Below are 13913 nucleotides of genomic sequence, written 5' to 3'. Positions count from 1 at the left end.
GGGATCGGATAGTTGGTGCAAAGTCCAGATAGATCAACGGACCGACCAGATATCTGACAGGAAGATCGGTTGGATCCGCGAGACCAGACAACTGGCAGAAGTCTAGTTGGGTCTACGGACCTGACAGCTAGTATGAAGACCTGGTGGGTCAAGAGGCTAGTCAACCAACAGTAAATTAGTAAGTAAAGGTAAGTCACTGGAGGAGAGTGACTAAGTGAGGGTGTGTCCCGGTTGAGAGACAATAGGCGTTAGTCCAGGTTAGGTCCATTTTGGACCCCTAATCTGATACCTTGACTAATTTCTGGTCCTGTGAGGACAGAAGCTAATTACTACTTCTTATTATTACTATGTTAACTTTGTTTTGTAAGTTAGATGTTTTAGATTTGGACTAACACAACTTGCAGGGCAAAAGGAGCAAAAAGTCTTTAGATGAATACTACCTGAAGGCACCTTCAAGCATTGGAAGGCGCCTTCACATTATTCATGGAAGGCGCCTTCAATGGTTTTAAGGCGCCTTCCAAGGGATAAATTTTGAACCCCGTCGCAGATAAGACAAAGCGAAGTCGGGATCAGATTTACCACATTGAAAGCGCTTTCAATGTCTATGGAAGGCGCCTTCCATGCCCTTGATAAAGCAGTCTTGACCAAGCATCAACCAACAACTACTGTACGAGCTACTACACGTCTATTTGAGGTTTCGACTGCTCCGACTTCTTGCTGTGACTCTGCTACGAAGTTGCTGCGTCGGACAACTGCTCCGAGGACTTCCAATTGTAGTCGGCAGATCGACACCAACACACAAGCATTTTTCACTTCGATGCCTACGTGTCGATAACAAAGTCATTTTTTCTGTACTTAATTTCTGCAAACAGAAAGTGCAGTCTATTACACTTTTCCGATCTTTTTGTACTCGATCTCCTCTTTCGGAGGTACCGAAAGAAGTTTTTAGCGGATTACCCATCGATATGTCCGCGGGACCCGGGTCTTAAGTAGGAGTCGTTGAAGGCTCCGAACCAAGTAAACCGTTTGTGTTCATATTGTTTTTCATTTGTCTATTCTCTTATTCTGCTGCATTTGTACTTTGATTTGAAAATTGAATAGAACGAGATTTTTAAAACCACATGATTCACGCCCCCTTCTCATATGTGACTCAATCCAACAAGAATAAATTTTTAGACGTATTACCCCATCCTCAAGGGTTGGGACCACTTTTTACATGTCAGTGGAATCTTTATATCCAAAACCCTGATTCGAGTAGTTATTTATTTAGTACTTTCCAAGGAGCGAGAATTGTCATTCTAACCCTTCTCGGTGGATTCCATCCACAAATACAAAGTTTATGGCTAACCGATATTGTTCATCATCATCTAGCTATCGCAATTCTTTTCCTGATTGCAGGTCATATGCATTGAACCAACTTCGGGATTGGGCACAGTATCCAAGATCTTTTAGAAGCACATATTCCTCCAAGGGGTCGATTAAGGCGTAGACATAAAGGTTTTTATGACACAATCAATAATTCACTCCATTTTCAATTAGGTCTTGCTTTAGCCTTCTTAGGGGTTATTACTTCCTTAGTAGCTCAACACATGTACTCTTTACCTGCTTATGCATTCATAGCATAAGACTTTACTACTCAAGTTGCGTTATATACTCATCACCAATACATTGTAGGATTTATCATGACAGGAGCTTTTGCTCATGTATTCTTCATTAGATATTACAATCTGGAACAAATGAGGATAATGTATTGGCAAAAATGTTAGACTATAAAGAAGCTATCCTATCTCATTTAAGTTGAGTCAGTCTCTTTCTTGGGTTCCATATCTTAGGCATTTGTATTCATAATGATGTCATGCTCGCTTTTGGTACTCCAGAAAAATAAATCTTGATCAAACTCATATTTGCCCAATGGATACAATCCACTCATGGTAAGACTTTATATGGGTTCGATGTACTCTTATCTTCAACAAATGACCCAGCATTCAACACAGGCCGAAGCATATGGTTATCGGGCTGGTTGAATGCAGTTAATGAGAATACTAATTCACTCTCCTTAATAATAAGTCTTAGAGACTTCTTGGTTCATCATGTGGCAAAAGGTGATTCGTTCGCCCCCAATGTCCCCCGCCAATCATTCCCTATGTCAACACGGAGGAGGTAAATCACGGGTGGCTACTAACCATTAGTGCAAATGGCCAAGACATGGGGGAGGTTATGCTCGGTCACACCGAGTTTCGACCTCAAGACCTCATGTGGCAACTCCCCATGTCTTAACCATCGCACCGCCCCGAGGGGACAACTTCTTGGTTCATCATGCTATTACTCTAGGTTTGCATACAACTACATTTATTTTAATAAAAGGTGCTTTAGATGCATGTGGTTCAAAATTAATGCTAGATAAAAAGGATTTTGGTTATAGTTTTTTTTTTTTTGTGATGGGCCAGAGCATGGCGATACTTGTGATATTTCTGCTTATGACATTTTATTTGGCAATTTTTTGGATGTTAAATGCCATTGGATGGTTTTTTTTTTATTGGCATTGGAAACACATCACATTATGGCAGAGTAACATTTCACAATTTAATGAATCTTCTATCTATTTGATGAGGTGGTTAAGAGATTATTTATGATTAAATTCTTCACAACTTATCAATGGATATAACCCTTTTGGTATGAATAATCTGTCCGTATGAGCTTAGATGTTCTTATTTGGATATCTTATTTTGGTCTACTGGATTTATATTCTTATTTTTTTCGTATGGATATTGGCAAAAATTAATTGAAACTTTAGCATGAGTTTATGAACGCACACATTTGGCTAATTTTATTTGATGGAAAGGTAAGTAATCCAATTTTTTTAGGTTATATATTTACTTATATAACTTTCTTTATTACCTCTACATCAGACAAATTTAGCTCCACAAGAAAATTTAGTTAATTTAATTATTTTTTTTATGTAGTGTATCCGATCTCATTTCAATGGATAGGGAGGATGAGAATCCATCTTCTTATAATTTTTACATCTATAATTTTTACATCTAGATCCGAATTTTATTATTATTATTATTATTATTATTATTATTATTATAATAGTAGGAATTGAATATTATATTATGACAAGAAAAAAATTAATTCAGATGGAGAAGAAAAAGGTAGAAATTAAACAAAAATATCATTCCATTTCATCCCAAAAAATAATAATAATAAATAACATTTCATCATTGACTGAAAAATAAAAGTTTTTATGTAAAATTTTAATCCCCACCGCTTAATAGCGTCCGATGTATCTACCTTTTTATCCACGTAAAACAATGGATGGCTAGTATAAAAAAAAAATGTGAAAGATCTCAATTTGACAATTCTAGCTTACCTCAAATTATTATTAAGAAATTACATTTCAGATATATTTTGATATCAGCTAAATATAAAAACAACTATTCTTATGGCAAAAATAGATTACTATATACCTGGATTATTTTTTTAAAAACAAATAATATAAAATTAAACGGCAATATAAGATTATTAACAATTTCAATAAAAATTGAAGCCCATGAGATTGTTCAACAATGCAAACCCAAAAGTTAGCTATCATGCATCCTGTGTTCATTCACTACCATGCCACCAAAGTAAATTAATTTTAAATTTAGTCTCTCAAAGTTTCATTTGAATCAATGAAACCTCTGGTATTTCGTTAAGTACTCAATCACTATGGTCCTTCTCCAAACCGAACCTGAATCCGGAAGCTTGACCCATTATTTCATTGAACTACACGAGTTAAAAAAACAAAAAACACAACAGAAGCTAAAATGAGACAACTAAACTTATTTAAATCAAAAGCTACAATACAAATTTCAATGGTCAAATTGGAAAGAATTTTAACTAGAAATCACACTGAAATATAGTCATGAGATGACTAAACAAAGATCAAATGAGATGAATGAAACTTCGAGTGTCACATTAAAAGCCCCATGCAAACACGATGGGCCAATTGGGATCAGAATTTTTTCCAACAAATTACAACGAAATGTTGTATTACAGTTGCCATGTGTTGTTGAATAACTTAATATATAAAATGTCGAACTAGCTACTGTTTATCTATTGGGACACTAAATAATCCTAGTACCTGAATTTCTGCAATTGCACTGGATGTGGAAATATAAATGTTCAGGTCAATCAAATCTTACTTGATTTGTAGAACCTTCTTTCTTGTCATGTATCCAGTCACCACTTTGTAGATAATCGTAAGAATTAGCCATGAGACTAAGAATAAGTACATGCCTCCTCGGATCACCATCGACACAGGATTAACCTGACGCTTTCTTGTAGATTCATCAGGCAGGCTGTAGGAAAGCATGCAATGTGCATGTCCATTCTTCTGGGAGGGCCTGTGCACGACATTCTCTGATATGGTTGAACTGTAGATGCGAATAAACCCAGAGGTTACATGGATTGGATTGGCTGAGTGGGCAGCAGCAACCTTTCCAGACATAGGAGGAAACTCAGCAAATGCTGCAGGCGCCGAGATTGCGCCCAACATGTTTAATAGATGCTTCTTTGCAGCATTTTCCTTGTTAGAATCTTCCATGGTGTCATCTGTAGCAAAATAGTGCAAGAAAACTGAGAACCTGAAATTGTCAAATCATCTAATATTCACAGATAGTGGTTTGAAGTTTATCTGATCCAACCAACCATTTGCAAAGTTTTGTAGGCATAATTAGTATACTCTTTTTGCAAATCATTACCACTGATAAAAACCATGACCACCATACCTGGTTTATCACCAACATCCTTACATTTGTCTTCGGATTGATCACAAGGAACACACGAACCTGAGGATGAGGCTCCACTTATAAAAGTATTTGGCACCTGAGCTGTTGACTTAATTGTGCAGCCACAATCCTACATTATAAAAGTTTTAAAGGGAAAGTTTTAGTTACAGACACTTTCCAAAATTCCGACAAATGCCACAGAGGTTGACGACTACAAATTTGACAGAACAATTGGTTCTTAGTTCTTACCTCTTGAGCAAAATCAAATGCAGCGGGCGGACTGCTCCGTGAAAAGCCAATATTGCCATAATGTAAATCACCATCAGTTGCATCAAAGTACACTAATAATTCATCAACCTTCTCAAAACCAGATGGTTCAACTGTAGGCAAGTATTCATTCATTACAACATTTTCTTGCCAGAATGCTACATTCTCATTAGGCACATCACAGACTGCTATCTTTCCCTGATTGGAGGTGAAAGTACCAGCTGAGGAATTGGAGCCGTTCGATTGGGTAAAGATATTATCTTCCAACAGGGAGTTTCGATCTGATTCTGGCTGGTCATCACTTTCACTTATGGAGTCGAAGAATTCCTCGACTTCAAACATTTGCACTTGGTGGATATTTTCACCAACCCCATTTGTGTTTTCCACATGACAATTCCTTATAGGGTAACCAACAGATTCCTCAACAACAGAATATGCCACATTCACAGTATCTGCAATATCCTTCAACTCCACATATTCTTCCTTTGCATTTACACAAGTTTGAGTATGACTGCAATCTTCCGCTGGAGGATGTTTCTCCATTTCATCAATAGAAGCTGGCGCACTCTTCTGAGGAGGTGTATCACCCAAGTTGGTGAAACTAATATCTTTGGAAGCCTCATCCAGTAAATTGCTTGCATCTTCTGGATGACCGCCATTATCTGTTCCACCAATATATGGTGCAAAATTGGAAACATTTGTCTGTTCTTTATTCAAGTCTTCATTCTGAAAATGATTGAAAGCGCAAATGATTAATCTAAGAATATATCTTTCTATGTTTGGAAAAAGGAGATATTAGCAACAAATGAATTAATCAGTTTATGGAAATTCTGCAAATTTCGCCACTGCCAGTCAATCAACTATTGTCAGAATAATAATTGTGGCAATTCCTATCCATCAATACATCATAAGAATTCAAACCAGCAGATGTACACTCGAGTCTACATATCCATTAGTTTGCCTAATTTACCTCTTCAATGCTTATGTTTCAAATGATAAGAAATTGGATCAGACAAACAAATACAATATAGAAAGTCTAGCCAAATGTGACAATATGATTAAATAGATATTAAATATTTTAATATTGGCCACAGATACCCTCACATATGGCATATGCACTATATAGCGGATTGATTGTGCATCCCTTGCATATGCTTTTGGAAACCTTGCTATGTCAGTCACCACTATAAAAACAAACAATAATCATGAGAGCAAACAAAATTGCAAATACTAATAAGACAAGAGCATACTATTGTATAAGTCAAAGTAGTGTGCTTGATTCTAAGGTTGGTTCCTTGGCTAATTGGGATTAGCCTTGAAGTTCATTCATTAGGCAAAGCTATACACCATTTATTTATTTATTTTTGGAAGAGCCCAGTGGTTAATTACCCCAACTTGGCATTGCTTGAATCCTTCCCTGAATTCTATAACTTTGAATTAGAATCCTAGACTACGCATGCTGCTTACTTTATTTGTCCATCAGATACTTGCATTTGAGTTAAACTCTATTGACAAAGTGTTGATTTCATGAGTTGTTTGTATTTTATATACAGGTCTGCACAACCATGCTCTTTTTTCTAGGTCCAATTGCCTAAAACTTGTCTCTTTGTTTTTCAAAATATCTCAAATTTCCTTGTAATCCTAGTTACCACTGCAAATCATTGGTCTATGTCATAAACAGTATGTCAATGGAACAAATTATTAGTTCCAAGATTACAAGATATGGGCAACTTGGCTATTCTAAGCTGTCAGTTTACTTGTTTTGCTGATACATAAGTCATGGTGGATATCTTCAGGAAGAATATCATCCATGCATTCATGTGCTGGCTAGGATTTTGTCAACGGAGAACTAGTCACTGCTACAAGGTTTCAGTGAGGGCAATGTATCAGTGTTTCTGTTGCGCAATTAAATTGAGAAAAAAATGCTCAAATTCTTCAATGATTTTGAGATTTTAAAATAAAGCAATATCTGGTATCGTTGGGGAATACATTGCTTATTTCTTCCTTTTTATGCAGATAGTTCAAAAGTAAAGATCAATAAAGAGGAAAGTCTGTATCTGCACCTGTACAAGATCACTAAATTCAAAATATCCTCGTTCAGTGGCGTGATAATCCCCTCCATCGAGCATTGAAACCACTTCAGTGGCGTGATAATCCCCTCCGTCGAGCATTGAAACCGCACCATCTTCCTCCACCTCCCATTCTTTTTCAAGAAACGGTGCTCCATATTGAGCGCCATTCTGAGGCCCAGAGCCATTCTTTAGAAAGATCCTGCAAACAACATGCGCATCCTTCCCCGCCGATGCTTCACGATTCAAACTCAATTCCAAGTAAAGAAACAAGACATAAAGAAAATTCGATTAGGGCGATGTACCTGGAAAATCCCGGACTTGGTCAGCTCCTCATCCTCGAGGCGGTACTCGTGCATAACCCAATTTGTCCTGTTGCCACGAGGCGCCCTGCCGGAATGGTACACCAGCGTTTTCTTCATGCCGACAGCGCGGGGGCCGCGTCCCACTGATCGGTCCTTGCCGGTGGTCTTCCAGTAGCCCTGAGGCGTGGCGCGGTTGGTCCGCGACCGGGTGGAATACTTGCGGTCCAGGGAGGTAAAGAAGTACCACTCCTGGTCGCGGCTTCGGATCCGGGACAGGTCCGGCAGTTCCCACGGCTCGAACATGTACAGCTCTACCTCCGCGATGGCATCCACGCGGAGCGGCCGGCCGCAGACCTTGCGCTTGAGGTAGTAGGAGACGAGCTCCTCGTCAGTAGGGTGGAATCGGAATCCGGGGGCCAGGCGGGACGCCGCCGCGGGCGGCGGCGGCAGATTAGAAGACGAGGCTTCGGCGGCGGCGGAATTCATTGATCGGAGCGGATCGGATCGGATCGATCGGCTGAGGAATCGGGGACGAGGGTTTCCGAATCGATCAAGAGTTAGTTATTAAGGATTTCGCTAGAAGGTAAATTAAGATGCATCTAACAAGGATTAATCCATTTAACCAACTTTTTTAGAAGATTTAAAAATATAAAATATGTTACCTTTTTTAAATATATAAAACATTTCTTTTTTATTTATCATCAAAAGCATAAACTATCTCATTTCTTTCCATCAAATTTATTTTGACCTTTAAATCCGCCTTACCTGATCGATCTAACCTTTTTAAAAACAAGACAAAAAAAAAATCTTTCTATTTTATTCTTATCCCGCATTATAATTTTTTTCCAAATTTACTTTTGCATTTTTTTTCAGTTAATGTATGAAATTCAACTTATATCAACTAATTTTGAGTTGATTAATTTAATTTTATAGACGTTTTCTATCCATCATCAAATTAAATCAAAAGTACCTGCATGGACTAACATCCTTAGATAAATTTTTTAAAAAAAGATAAAAAAAACAAATGTTATCATGAAATTTGATTTAAAATTTAAGATTTATCATATATATAGTTACATATAAAAAATTAAAATAACCCTGAGTTAAAGCTTAGGTAGGTTATTAATTACAACTATCATAATTAATTGTATAATAGTTAAGAAATCATAATTATTATAATTGTATACTAATTAGAACATCTCCAGTAGGAGCTCCCATTGGTAGTGTGTGTTGGTCCCTTTGGAGGCCGACAAGAGGGGAGGGGTGAATTATCCTGCAAAATAAAATTCGACCTTTCTCGGATTTTCGACTAAATTAATAGCGCTTGTATTAAAACAGAAAGAGACTAAAAGAAACGGACACAAAAGAATTACTTGATTTGTAATCAGAGAATTGCTAATCCAAAGAAAGTAAGCCGCACTATCTGATGATTTTCTTCGGGTGGAGTCTTTACAACGTTGATAGCATAAAAGAAAATATAGAACTTGAAGAACTGGATTACAAGTGAGTTGTTTTGATTGTTCAAAAGCTTCTAGACCAAGACTATATTTATAGTCTTGGTCGGGGCACCCCGAAGGGGTTCCGGACGCTCTGCGGGATAAACCTTTATCCCCAACGCAACGGATCGTGCTTGGCGCGATCTAGTCAAAAACCCAACTCCGGTCGCCCGGAATGGATCCGGGCGCCCGGACCACTAAGTCAACCAAGTTAACTTTCTGGTCCAGGTCTTTTGCTCCGGTGTTGTTCGCCTTGATCCGGGTCTTCCACTTTCGGCTCCGCTTGCTTAGGTGATCTTGGCCATCCGGAATAGGGCTCACCCGAACCCAAGTTCCGGCCTTCTCCTCGAGCAACCTTCATTCTCGGTTTCTCGTCTCTCGAACGTCGCGTACGTTCTTCTCGTCCACCGGTGTACTCTTCCGCGGTCACCTCATCCCTCGAACACACCAAGCCCGTCGGCTCTCTCCCCGTGTCGTCCTTCTCGCTAGCCGCATCTTCCACTCGACTTCCTGTGTTCCTAAGTTTCTGCATACTTAGACACAAGGGTTAAACCACACAGGACCTAACTTAACTTGTTTGATCACATCAAAACACTTTGGGGTTCCAACAATCTCCCCCTTTTTGATGTGAACAACACAGGTTAAGGTAGGGTAAAACAGACATAAAATTAAAACAAATAATGTTTCAAATAAGTGTAAGTAAGATTTTTCAATGAAAGAAATTTTAAATACACCTCTCCCTAGACTTAACATTCTTCTCCCCCTCTGATCACATAAAAAATTAGGGTTCTTTTAACAAGTCTAAGGTAATTTAAAATTCTAAGGAAATAGGAAAACTTTTGATTTTCTACAAAAGATTTGTGCAACGGAATAAAAAAAAAATCATAAGTGTTGAAGAAAAAAAAAATTTAAGGCAAATATATATATATATATATATATTAAATTTGTGATGGATAGAAAAAATTTCTAAGTTTTCGTAAGCATGAATATTTTTGAAAAATATTTTCAATGAATATTTTTGAAAAATATTTTCTAAAATAAATTGAGTAACCCTTTAAAGCATTACGTAATTTTGATTTTAATGCTTTTTCAGTTAGTCAACTAAACTGTTTATTTCAATATTTGGCTTTCAGACAGTGGCGAGACACTAGGCCTTCTTGGTTATTGGAGCAACAACCACTTTCTTAGACAAAGTCTTATAAATAAATTTACTGTTTAATTTTTTCGCTGAAAGCGCTAAATTTAATTAACAGCTCAAGCTAAACACGACTTTGAAACCCAGTATAAATTCCATCCTATAGGGTTAATCAGGTATTTTCTAGGTACATAAGTTTTTAATATTTTTCTAATCTGATTTTTATGAAACCTATAGTATCAATTTAATCTTTTATAATTTCTGAAAATAAAAATATTTGAACAGTTAGAGTTTTTCAATTTTTCTATTTCTTCTTTTAATTTTTTATTTTCAAGTTTTATTTTATTAAAATCCTCTATCATACAAGATTTTGCTAAACTTATTTTTATTTCTAAGTTTTCATTTTTTAATTTAGTATTTTCACCTTTTAATTTATACATAGATTTTGTCATAGTCTTAATACCGAAATAAAGCTGATTAGGAGGTAAGAGACATACCTCACTTACCATATCATACTTGAAGCTTGACTCTCCCCCTGTTTCGCTGCATTCATTTGAAGACGCTCCCCCTTCATCGATCCTGGGTTCCGATGTACTTTGCCCTTCATATACACTATGTGAAAATCAGCAATAGACTTCGGATATTATCCGAAGTAATAGGTAGTTAATTACCGAAGTAGACGCACGTGAAGTAAAAGGGTAAAATTTTCACTTCACCACACGTTACCGAAGTCTATCACCGGTTCAAAACCGGTTCAAAATTGAACTATTTTCGAAGTAAAAAAGCTTTATTACTTCATCAAGACCAGTAAAAATACCGAAGTAATTGATGATATATTACTTCAAAGGTTACGTTGTTTGACGAAGTAAAATATGTATACGACTTCACATTTTTTGAATTTTAGCGCAGTAAATATTTTATTTTACTTCCATATAATTTGACTTAGTCGAAGTATTTATTATTGTATTACTTCATCGTAGTATAGAAGCAATAGAGCATATTTTACTACAACAAATAAATTCAAATGTAGCGAAGTAATTTATACGAACTACTTTCCAAATTTGACCAGTAATGAAGTAAATAGTTTCTTTAACTACGCCACTATTTAAATTTATTGTAATCTTTTGTGTTGTATTACTCTATCATTTATTTATATCGTCGAAGTAATTGACAATATTTTACTACAATACAATTTTAATTGACCAAAAGAGTATATGATAATATGTTACTCCAACACAATATTTTTCATAATCAAAATTGAATAAATATATCATAAATATGTATCAAATATAATCCAAAAGTGTATTCATAAAAGACATGTTTAATCATGACCCAAAAGTTTTGTATCCATAAATCTCTAAATAAATCCAAAATTTATATCACAGCCTACACTTAAGCACCTATATAGAAGTAGACGAATTCGCTCCATTCACTTCTGGCTTCATCATACTAGGATTGATTGTAATACTGTTTGTTTTTTGATGTTGCAAACTGAAACATAAACAGAAATTTGAAAGTCAATGTAAAATGATTCAATATTTCATAAAGAAGATATTTTATAAAAAAGAAATTCACCTTCATCTCCAATTGGGGATATTCATCCAAGACTATCTCTTTCATGTACCGCATTACACAATATCCGCATTCAACACCACCTTTTTATTTTAGATTACTCTAATCAAATTGAAAATGTCATCAATAAGTCATAATCCAAATAATAAGAATTATTAATTGATGTCTAAATACATAGTCACAATACATACCGTCAGTAAGTAATATTAATGACTTAACAAAATTGATATTTATTAAGTAATCCAAGACTTCCTCATTTTCAGCAATTAATATTTTCTCCCTCTACAATTCCAAAATTGATCAGTTAAATAATATTAAGTAATTTCTTGAAAATGACAAATAAAATGTTCCCAAGTTTACCAATTCAGCCTCCAAACCGATGTAACCCTTGCGAGACAGTCGATGATGATATTTATAATGCATTATTCGTTCTTTTTGCTTTTCATGAATAACCTACATCATTATATTCTTGAATTAAGTATGGAAATAATCTGTAAAGCGAAAAATTAACACCATTATGTGAATCGAGACCAAAAAAACACTAAAATGTTGAAATAGTCTTGAAAGCAAAAGATTAATTATGGAAATAATCTTGAAGCACTTCATGTTATTCATATTTGATAAACCACTTCTATTAATTCTGGAAAATAAAATTTGAAGCTTAGGCATTGATTCCATAGCAGGATGTAAGAGAAAAAAAAGGAAATACTAAAAAACGTAATCTAAAATCTCAAGCATAGATTAACACTAGAAATTAAGACTTAATTACAGGAAATAATAGGAAGAAACAGCTAAGGTCAACTGGAATCACTGACTTCTAGTGTCGTAGAAATTAAAACACTACAATACTCGTAAATCAACTTACGTTATCTTCGTTCTCATTCCTATAATCATACATTGTGATTCCTGAAAACATATTTGGTCTCGATAGAAGTAAAGTAGGTGAAAAAACCTACAATATCATATCACTATGACTCTTTAATACTTACATCACATGACAATGTTATTCTAATATTAAAATACTGTCTTTCTTATATGCAAAAGGATTTTTCTTCCTGCATTAGTGCATTACAATCCAACAATATTTCCTCTTTCAGCAAGAATAGAATGATTGTAAACCATCCTAATCATGATTAAACATCATGTCATGAAAGAAAGCCATGTTGAATCATTTCACTAATGCTTTCACAGCTGTATGAGCTTAAGTTCAAGGCTGCGTATCATCTGCATTGAAGTATACAACCATACTTACAAAAAAAAAAACCTTACTAGTGTCAATTATAAGGTCAAGTTTGATTATTGATTAATCTAGATCTTTATGAGCCTAGTTCATAAAAACTGTACTTCATCTTGTTAAGAACATTAAAACATACTGTATAGTTCAATACCTAAATCAATTGTGTAAAATGTTGGGCATGGAAAATTTAGAAAACATTTCTCTGTAAATATACCTGGTTGAGGGGGTTGTCAGGGGTCAATATTCGGATTCTGTAAACAATCTCTAATGAATTGTTCCACACCCTCCTCATACTGTTTGGACCTTCTATCCAAGTATATCCAGGATTTATTCATTTCAATCTAGAAAAATCCCAAAACAAATAGGTCAAAATTTGCAGATATTAAAGTAAATAAATAAAAGTTACATGCAACTCAAAATGTAAAATGCATGGAAATTCAATTTGTCTATCAAGAAAATTAGAAATGTTGTATTTTATCTTGATTGGTAATAATGATATGACAAGATTATGCAAGAGATAAATATATGAGATAGATGGGGTACTTGGTCTAGCTAGTGGTAGATTCCAAAAATAGTAAGATTAATCGTTTGATTTTCTGATAAATTTAAAGAGGTGTCGAGGTTAAGTTAATCTGCAATTCAAATAAGTGACGAAGAATATGTCTTCCTCTTGTTATGTTGGCTAGGACTCAAGTTGCATCAGCGAAGAATTTAGTACATTAGCTGAACTAGCATGGAAACATGAATCCTGTTATATGAATCAATACCGCAAAAGGAATACCATCTCCATATTAAGCAGAAAACCGAATCAAAACTCCAACTCAAACCCAAAATTCCTGCAGCTTAGAATGAACATCTTAGCTTCAATAATTACACCCAAATCTATCCATAATTTTAAAGTTATCTTGAAGAACCAAACTCAACATAGAAATCAAATCTCAACTTACCTAATTCTGTCTAGAGTTTCAAGCTTATCAAAGAAAATAAGAACTCATCAAAATTCAATCCAGCAGTACCATCACGACTTCAAGGAGAAAATCGAATCGACAACTCCAAATCT

The 13913-nt window shown here is 35.4% G+C and overlaps 1 protein-coding gene and 1 pseudogene across 1 annotated transcript; one reads left to right on the top strand and one right to left on the bottom strand.

Annotated features, from left to right (window-relative positions):
- Positions 1-2850, top strand: part of LOC121979662 — a 4170-nt pseudogene extending 1320 nt beyond the window's left edge.
- A 1063-nt stretch (positions 2851-3913) lies between these two features.
- On the bottom strand, positions 3914-7997 carry LOC121980630. Its single transcript, XM_042532743.1, has 5 exons — positions 7414-7997; positions 7103-7330; positions 5022-5765; positions 4773-4902; positions 3914-4596 (listed from the first exon to the last, which is right to left on the bottom strand). The coding sequence occupies exons 1-5, from the start codon at positions 7897-7899 to the stop codon at positions 4184-4186; spliced, it is 2001 nt and encodes a 666-aa protein (XP_042388677.1). The 5' UTR covers positions 7900-7997; the 3' UTR covers positions 3914-4183.
- Positions 7998-13913: the final 5916 nt, after the last annotated feature.

The sequence above is a fragment of the Zingiber officinale genome, chromosome 5A (genome assembly GCF_018446385.1).
Source record: "Zingiber officinale cultivar Zhangliang chromosome 5A, Zo_v1.1, whole genome shotgun sequence".
NCBI classification, from domain to species: domain Eukaryota; kingdom Viridiplantae; phylum Streptophyta; class Magnoliopsida; order Zingiberales; family Zingiberaceae; genus Zingiber; species Zingiber officinale.
This window is presented reverse-complemented; position numbering and strand designations above follow the sequence as displayed.